This window comes from Acyrthosiphon pisum, unplaced genomic scaffold (genome assembly GCF_005508785.2).
Source record: "Acyrthosiphon pisum isolate AL4f unplaced genomic scaffold, pea_aphid_22Mar2018_4r6ur Scaffold_21582;HRSCAF=24315, whole genome shotgun sequence".
Classification (NCBI taxonomy): domain Eukaryota; kingdom Metazoa; phylum Arthropoda; class Insecta; order Hemiptera; family Aphididae; genus Acyrthosiphon; species Acyrthosiphon pisum.
The window spans coordinates 50,600-59,502 of record NW_021771065.1 but is presented as its reverse complement, the minus strand read 5'-3'; the positions used below and the strand labels follow the sequence as shown (position 1 = coordinate 59,502).

General features: G+C 28.6%; 1 protein-coding gene across 1 annotated transcript; it reads right to left on the bottom strand.

Moving 5' to 3' along the window:
* Positions 1-3,891: 3,891 nt before the first annotated feature.
* LOC100572561 (protein ALP1-like) lies at positions 3,892-8,677 on the bottom strand. Its single transcript, XM_008180133.3, has 2 exons — positions 8,173-8,677; positions 3,892-5,093 (listed from the first exon to the last, which is right to left on the bottom strand). The coding sequence occupies exons 1-2, from the start codon at positions 8,469-8,471 to the stop codon at positions 4,208-4,210; spliced, it is 1,185 nt and encodes a 394-aa protein (XP_008178355.1). The 5' UTR covers positions 8,472-8,677; the 3' UTR covers positions 3,892-4,207.
* Between the last annotated feature and the right edge of the window lie 226 nt (positions 8,678-8,903).

The window sequence follows — 8,903 nt, the reverse complement described above, 5'->3', positions numbered from 1 at the left end:
CAATTTTTTTTTATAAGCATTTAAAGATCAAATTTTGACACAAATTTATCAAATTTAAAATTGAATAATTATTTTGTAGTTAAAAATTTATAAAATGTTCAACTTTTATATCTAAGGATTGAAAATTTTAAACAATATTCCACGTAAATATTTAATTCTGTTGCCAAAAATTCTAAGAAATACATAAGCACAGTTTATTTTTATAGTCATTTTAAGTTCAAATTTGGACGAAATTACATATTAAAAAACCTGGAATAAATATTTTAGTTATTTTGTTGTGATTGTAATGATTGTATAATATTATTCGTGGGTACTTGAAACTTCTAAAGTATACTATTATATATCTATGATAGTATCACGGTTTGTTGTTGATGTATAACGCGTTATAAGTGGTACCTAATGGATATTGTGATGTTCCTGTGTATATTATAGTGGATATTATAGGTCAATTTTTTTTTTAATACCATAGATAAGTATATAATATATCTTATACCCAGACTGGCATACCGTCTCCGCTCAGAATCGTTTTTCTTATACAGTGATATTATATCATTGAATTCAAATTTAATACTATCCATTATACAGTGACCCACTTGTAACCTACTGTACAGCAGAGCGACATCCACTTACCCACCTTTTTTATATTTAAATACAGATACAAATTCATCCATTCAGGAAGTTTTTAAATACCTACTATTATAAAAAAAAATATTGTTAAATGTTTAATTATGGCTTGTAGAGAACGATGAACAGTGCAAGCCCGCATGCAGGTTCTCCGGTTCTCGTATTGTCGTTGGCAATAATAACAAGAAATATATTCTTCTAATTTTATAAATAATTTATATAGAATTTTAATAACATTGGTTTTATAATTTTGTAGGGGCACTCATGACTTAAATATGGTTATTGGAAAAAAAATTCCCGGTAAGAAAAGTCCCACACTAGGTAAAAAATAGTCCCGAAAAAATGAATGAAAATATATCAAAATTGAAGTATAATAATATGTTAAAATTGTATTGAAAAATACATTTAAGTTACAGAAAAAATCATATAATATAAAAAATAGAAAGAAGCTTACATACCTAATATAATATATATATGTATATATATATATTATATATTTAATTTTCAAGTTCCTTAATTATGAAGATCATATTTTTTGCTTTTGCTATGACTTAGTAATTTAGTATTTAGTTTTAGTATAATGATAATAATAATGGTATATATCAAATTATATAGATAAATATAAAAAGTTTCATATTATAAATTATTCATCATAAATTGAAAGGTAGTTTTAAAACATTTTAGTTTGTTAAATAGGAATTCGTTCTGGATGGTTTTTAAAATATATAGTAGACTAATAAATATATATGAAATTACTATAGATACTTATAATTTTGAACTTTGATTAGAACATTAAATAAAAACAAACGTTTTTTTGTATAATAATTGGTTATAACTTATATGTATACATATAAGTTATATATACCTATAAACAGGCCTTTTTAACGGCCGTAAGTCATAACATAAGAAAGAGCTGCACAAAGAACTTCCTCCACCGCACCGCCCACCATAGTGACAATTAACGGCTTTGTATATGGATCGCCTCATGTGTCAACGGAGACGTGCACGTGTTTATAAAACAACACACAGTGTATGTGGTTCACATTTTGAACAGTGCTGTATAACTGTGAACAGATGTTTGGGGAACCAATGAGAATATTAATTCTCTATGGTTCCGATTTATCTAATGTTTAGCTTAGATAAAAAATGGACTTATCTAGATAAATATTATAGTGCCCCTATGGCTTCAATATACAAGGTTATTGCAATAGTACCCCCACTATATCATTTTATCACGTTAAGGAATTAAAATGGCAGCGTAAGGAGACGACGTATACTGGCTATACCAGTGGTTCTCAACCTGGGGGGCGAGCCCCCCTAGGGAGGCGTGACAAAATTTCAGGGGGGGGCGTGAAAATGTTGAAAAAAAATTATACATATAAATATTATTTATACATCAATCTTATAGTAGTGAGGGGGGAGGCGTGAACTCATAAAATAGTTTGAAAGGGGCCGTGGACCTCAAGGTTGAGAACCCTTGGGCTATACAATGATATTATATGCTATGATATGGACCATACCCATAGGCGTGCGCAGACCTGAATTTCGGGGGTGCCCACAATTTGTTGGGGCCCTTTTCTTAATTTGGGCCCTCTCTTAACAAGACATGTACATATTTTAATAAATTATAATGCACAAATAAACAAAAAGTGTTTTCACATATTTCATCAATTTCAGTAATTAAAACATTATAATTATTTTTAATAGCTTTTACAGCATCCGCACGACATGCCCATCGTATAATTAAACAAGACTTTAATGTTAGAAGAGTAACTCCTGTTTCTTTAGCAACTTTTTCTAATGTCGAGTGTCTCGTGCTTTCTATATAGTTGTGTACATATTGTATAGTTCCAAGGAAATTAAAAATCAATCGATTCTTAACTACTTTTTTAGGATTTTTTTCACATACAGCATCAATTAATGTAAGATTTAGGGATAATGCACATAGCAATGCACATACATAATTTCATTATTTTGTTCTTTACATCTCATTTGTACACCATTTATACTACCTGCCATAGTTGACGCTTCATCAAAACATACAGCAATCACTGATTCCCAATTTTTTTAAATTAAAATTAGAAAATCACATAATTTATTGAAAATTGATTCAGCAGTTACTGATGTCATGCGTTTTAACAAAACAAATGTTTCTATAGGTCTATTATACAAAGCCGGTAATTGTCACTATGGTGGGCGGTGCGGTGGAGGAAGTTGTTTTGGATGCGCGACTGGTCATGTTCTTATTCCGCGCCGAGTATACTTCAATTCGTTACTTACAGTTTGATTCAAATATTTCCCAATATCATAAATATTTACGTTTGAGGAAGATGTTTCACTGTTCAACTCTGGACATAAACTCGATGTATGTGGTGTGTCTTCGACTTCATTTTCCAGTTAATTTAATTTAGGCTTTTTTATAAAGAAATTATTCATCATAGTGTTTTGTCTTTTTGCCATTTCAAACAAATTAATTAAACACTTCGAAAATCGTAGCACACTAGAACGTCAAAACGTAAACCAAATATCAACTAAGGCCCGTTTCACAGCGACGCGTTCGTACGCGCGCGTTTTATATGCCGCGTACAAAAATACATTAAACAAATGGAACGTTACACAGCCACGCGTACATCTGCCCGCGTTTTTTTGTCGGTGCGTTCGCTACGAGCCGTACGCGTGGATCGTCGGTCGAGCGTTCGTACGCTCGACCGACCATGCATTGACAGGTATTGGCATGTTCACAGCGGCGCGTTCCTTACGCGGCGTTTATTAATTTGTAAATATTATTATGTTCATTTATCGTTCATCTATCGACGGAGAACAAGTTATAAAGTTTTAAAGTTTTAACAAATTTAAAAAAAAATGAATATCGACACAGAGATTCTCATCAATGAAGTGGAAGCCCGGAAAAATTTGTGGGACGTTGGTAATGAGTTTTATAAAGACCGCGATATGCGGATGGCGTCTTGGCAAGATATTGCCAAAACCGTAGTTAACAATTTTGAAAATATGTCCGAAATTGAAAAAAAAAAAGCTGGTAAGTTATAACTACAGTTATAAAGTAAAGTGTACCTATTAGATAGTAGGTATTAAATAATTCTCCAAGTACATATGGTTAATATTCATGTTTTACTACTTTATAACATGTTTTCCAGAAAATTCTCCATTTTATATTAATAAACTATTTGTACGTAATTCTTGTGAAAAACAACTATTCATATTTTTAATATTTATGTTAATACTCTGATTAGTTTTTTATTAATTGTATAATTATATACAGATCGGTATAGTTAATACAGAAATAATATAATACTAATCCTAAGAACTATGTAGTTATTATTAAATTATATAGGCATAAAAGAAAGACATATTATGAGTACTACTTACATCCATAACTAGTTTATTTATTATACTACTTATTAGCACCAAAATTAGCTGATACTTTACAAAAAAACTGTTATATTTTAATGTATCTTACTAGTTACTATAGGTATGGTTAAACAAGTTTATTATATAAGTTTAATAAGTAAAATAAAAAATGATCATATAGTAATAACTAATATTGTAGGAAAAAAAAACAAATTTAATGTATCATCTTATCTTGCCATTCGACTTTTCCTTCATCAGTCAAAAAATAATTTGCAAACATGTCTCTGATTGTATTGCCGGATCTGTTTTGTGTATCTATTGTATCATTTGAAGTTTCAAAACCTTGTATACTCAATGTGTGGGCAAATTTATATCCATCTCTTACACGAACAAAGTTGTGAAGTACACAACAAGCTTTTACGATTTTTGTTGAAAGTTCAACGCTTGTATTCATCGGTCTATGAAAAATCCTCCATTTGTTGGATAAAATTCCAAAACTAGATTCAATATACCTTCTAGCCCGTGATAGACGGTAATTAAAAATTTTTTTTTTATAATTTAAGTTACTTCTAGCATATGGTCTTAAAATAGTTTTAGAAACTCCAAAAGCTTCGTCGGCTAAAATTACGTAAGGTAAAGGACCATTCTCGTTATCTCCTGGTAGAGGTTTAGGTTGAGGAATAGATAATGTTTCATTTTCAAGTTTTTCAAAGAATTTTCCATTTTTGAAGACAGACGAATCACTAAATTTTCCATATGCTCCAACATCAACAAATGTAAAACAATAATTTGCATCACAAATTGCCATCAACACTATAGAATAATAATGTTTGTAGTTATAAAAAAGTGAACCGCTTTTGATAGGCTTAATAACGCGAATATGTTTCCCGTCTAATGCACCGATGCAGTTAGGAAAATTAGTATTTTTTTCAAAATCCAAAGAAATTTCTCTCCATTTTTCTTCTGTAGGTAGAGGTATACATTCAGATTTCATTTTCCAAATTTGTTCACATACATCCTCAACGATACCACTAATTGTAGATATTCCCATTCTATATGAATACTGTAGATCAGTAAATGTATTACCTGATGCCAAGTACCTTAAATAAAAAAAACAAAAGTGTTTCAATTACCTATAAATTCAATATAATATTTTGAAACGTCTATAAAAAATAATTTGACTGGCCAAAAAGTTTTGAAAATTTGTGCATATATTGCCATTAAAAAAAAAATCAAAAATCGTAGATCACAATTTTTTTTATAAGCATAGAAAAAAACTATAGAACTAAAACATAAAATTTTTTTTTTAATTTTCCAGCTATTTATAAGTATTTGAAATATTCGAATTTTTTGTGTTTTTTTTTTTATAAATGTCGATAATATAAATTGAAAGTTAATATTAAAAATTTAATTTAAGGTTGTCCACAAGTTTTTCTTACAATAATTTAAAAAAAAAAACGAGCGAAAGTCAATTAAAACATTTGTACGATAGTAAACATTTTTATTAATGCATTTTTAAATTCATGCATAAAATTACGGTTTAATATTAAACGGTTTTAGATATAAAATAAATAAACTCCGCCTCTACTATACAGCAGAGCGAGTTCTCGATTGTTTTGTGTATTAATATAAATAGGTACCTACAGAAATGTATTTAATAAAATAAAATTACAATTACAACAGTTGTTATTTTGTTTATTTTATTTATTTAGTACCTATATTATTACATTTTTTGCCTACATATTATAGTTGACAAAGTCCAACAAAGGTGGAAAAGTGTAAGGGATGCAAAAATTAGATCAATGGCAAACAAAAAACTATTGAAGTCTGGATCAGCTTCAAAAAAAAAAAGGGAATATGTTTATGATAAACAACTACAATTTATTGAATCCTTGGTAGAACCAAATAGGTAAGTAAACAAATTTAAACAATTTGTTATGTAATCAAGCCCGGATTAAGGATCAATTGGGCCCCGGGACACCATACACCCTTTCAACTTTAACTTCAAAATAATTGTAACATATTAACGACTTTATATTATTATATAATTTGTACTACCTACCTAGTACCTATACAAAAAATATACAGAGTGTATCTTATGTCATTGTACCCAGGTTTTTTTTAACAATTATTATGAACCAATGGTATGAAATTTCGTTAAAACAAAAAAAGACGTGTTTTTTTTTTAACAGGTAATTTTTTTTTATAACATTTTCAAAATTGTTAAACACGCAGTTCATCAATAGCAAAATTGACTATATTTCAAATGGATAATGGTAAAATTTTTTTCTGGACATTTTGAATGTTAAGTTTTGGTTCGCTAATTTATTAACTATAGTCCTCTAAAGTTTAGTATAATATGCATTAATACTTTTAACTGAAATACCCAATTACAAGAGCTAAATAGTTGTTTCTTATAACTACCTTTTTATACACTTAAATAGTTAAATTGGTAATCTAAAATGCTAAAATGATAATATGCTAAAAAACATAAAAACAAAATTGTTTGAAAACATAGTTCATAAATTATGGTAATTTTTGGTGATATAAAAATATTGACAACAATTTAATTTTATAATTATATTAGATAATAATAACTTACCTACTATAATATACTTAAATTTTTTTTTTTTGAAAATTGTTTTAGACGGATGCCTTAAAAAATATATTTTAAGGATAAAAATGGGCCTCCAAAATCAATGCCCCCCCTACCCTTAATCCGGACTTGTATGTAATCTATAATAAAATTTGTATTATCTAATTTACTGTTTCCAATGTAACGTATAGAACAGAATCAAACCTCGATAATGATGATGATGATGATAATATTGATGTATGTGAAGAAGGTAATCAAAGACAACACGACGTAGATGAAGAAGAAGAATTATCGACATGCAACACAAATGAACCATGGAAAAGAAAAAAAAACACTGGACCCAAGAAGCAAAAAACAGATGCATTCGAAGAAGAATTTTTAGAAGCTTTAAGAAAAAGCTCAGAAGAAGACGAAGATAAATCTTTTTTGGATTCATTATTGCCTACCCTAAGACAATTCAATAATGATCAAAAATTGATTTTTCGATCCAGAGTGTTGGCAATGATGATTGAAGTAAAAAATGCAGGTACAATTCAAAATTATCCACCAATGTCAACTCCAACATATTTAAATTATCCACCCGGTCTACCTCATCAAGAGTTCCATAATTTGCAATCAACGGATCCGATGCCATTAAATACGTCTGCCAACTGGTCAATGGTACAAAAGACTAATTTTTAAAATTATTTGATTTATTCTATTATTAAGTATTTGTTTTACAATGCATAAATATGTAAAAGTTGTATTTTTATTTTTTATTTTATTTATATATATTTAAAAGTTATATTGTTTTTTTTAAACTATTCTTAAATACTTGTGTACATTAAAAGCATTTGTATATGATTTTTAATTAAACATTTATTTGTTTTATTCTATTATTACTTATTAGGTATTTTTTTTACCATTTTTCATTAAAAACATTTTAAAAATTACAAAGAAGTAAAAGTTGTATTTATATTTATATATATTTAAAAAAGTTATGGTTTTTTTTAATAAAATTTATTGGCAAAATTATAAAATATAGTATTTACAATTGTATAATTACATCAAATTATTATACTTAGGAAATCAATTAAATTACCTAATTTGTAACATTTCCTTAGGCATTTACTGACTTACTGTCCATGGGAAAAAAATACTGAAATTTTGCAATTAAATAAAATAAATTACTATGGTTAATATTGTCCAAATAACTAAATTAAAAAGTACAGAGTATACTATCTAATTATGTTCAAAAGACTATAAACATTGTACAAATAACTAAATTATAATAAAAAGAGTACCAAAGTGTATATAGTACATAACACTATATATTTAGTCTGGTTAATTATAAAATCACAATTTTAATAAAGTTGACTAACATTGTATTTAGCTAGTATCCCTATAGCAATTGAAAATAGACACTTTGGGTTAAAGGTTGCAATTTGATAGCATTTGTTACATAAGTATTTAGTAGGTATATTATTTACTATCGTAATTATTGAATTGAATTTAATTTCAGTACAAAACTATATTGCAGAATTTTAATTATTTATTTAGACAATAGAAATATAGCTAAATTGTTAACAATATAATATACGTACCTTAATGTCACACATAATCGTTCTGTAGGTGAAATTGATGGACGACCACTATTTGAAACTTTAATTCCACTTTCTAATTTTGAGAGAAGTTCGTCGAATGACTTGATGGACATCCGAAAATAATTAAAAAATTTATTTTCATTGTCTCTTAAATCCCCGTACATGGTTGAAAAACTTCCTTTTAAAATTCTTTGCGCAAGTAAAGGATGAACCCACATTCTCCGCTTTTTTAATTTACGGTTTTTTCTTTTCTTTATAATATAATAAGCTCCATAGAGTAATAACACACGTGTATTCATTTTTGGAAGACTACTGACGTCTGACGCACAAGTACACAACTGACTATTATATTTCTATTTCGTCGATAACTAAACGCTTCAAAAATACGCGTCGATGTGAAAACAAAATACGACGCGCAAAAAAAACGCCACGTATCGGCGTTTTTGTACGCCGCGTACGAACGCGTCGCTGTGAAACGGGCCTTAGACTGCCCTTGCGGATGAAGTCTAGTCACGCCTATGGCTACTGTACTATAAAATATAAATAGCCAAATATACAGTATACGGTATTGGCGATTGAAATTTATAAGATGTAACGGGGACGCTGTGTCATTTATATGTTATTTTACGTGTTCCCTGTTAAAGATCCACCACCCGCCGGCCTGATAATTGATAAGCTTTCAATCGCCAATACGGGAAATTATATTTTTCCCGTAATATGTTTAAGTGATA

Coding starts and splice junctions, on each gene's coding strand:
- LOC100572561 (XM_008180133.3), bottom strand. CDS start 8,471: ATGAATACACGTGTGTTATTACTCTATGGAGCTTATTATATTATAAAG. Junction 5,094..8,172: donor CGATTATGTGTGACATTAAG/GTACGTATATTA, acceptor TTTTTATTTAAG/GTACTTGGCATCAGGTAATA.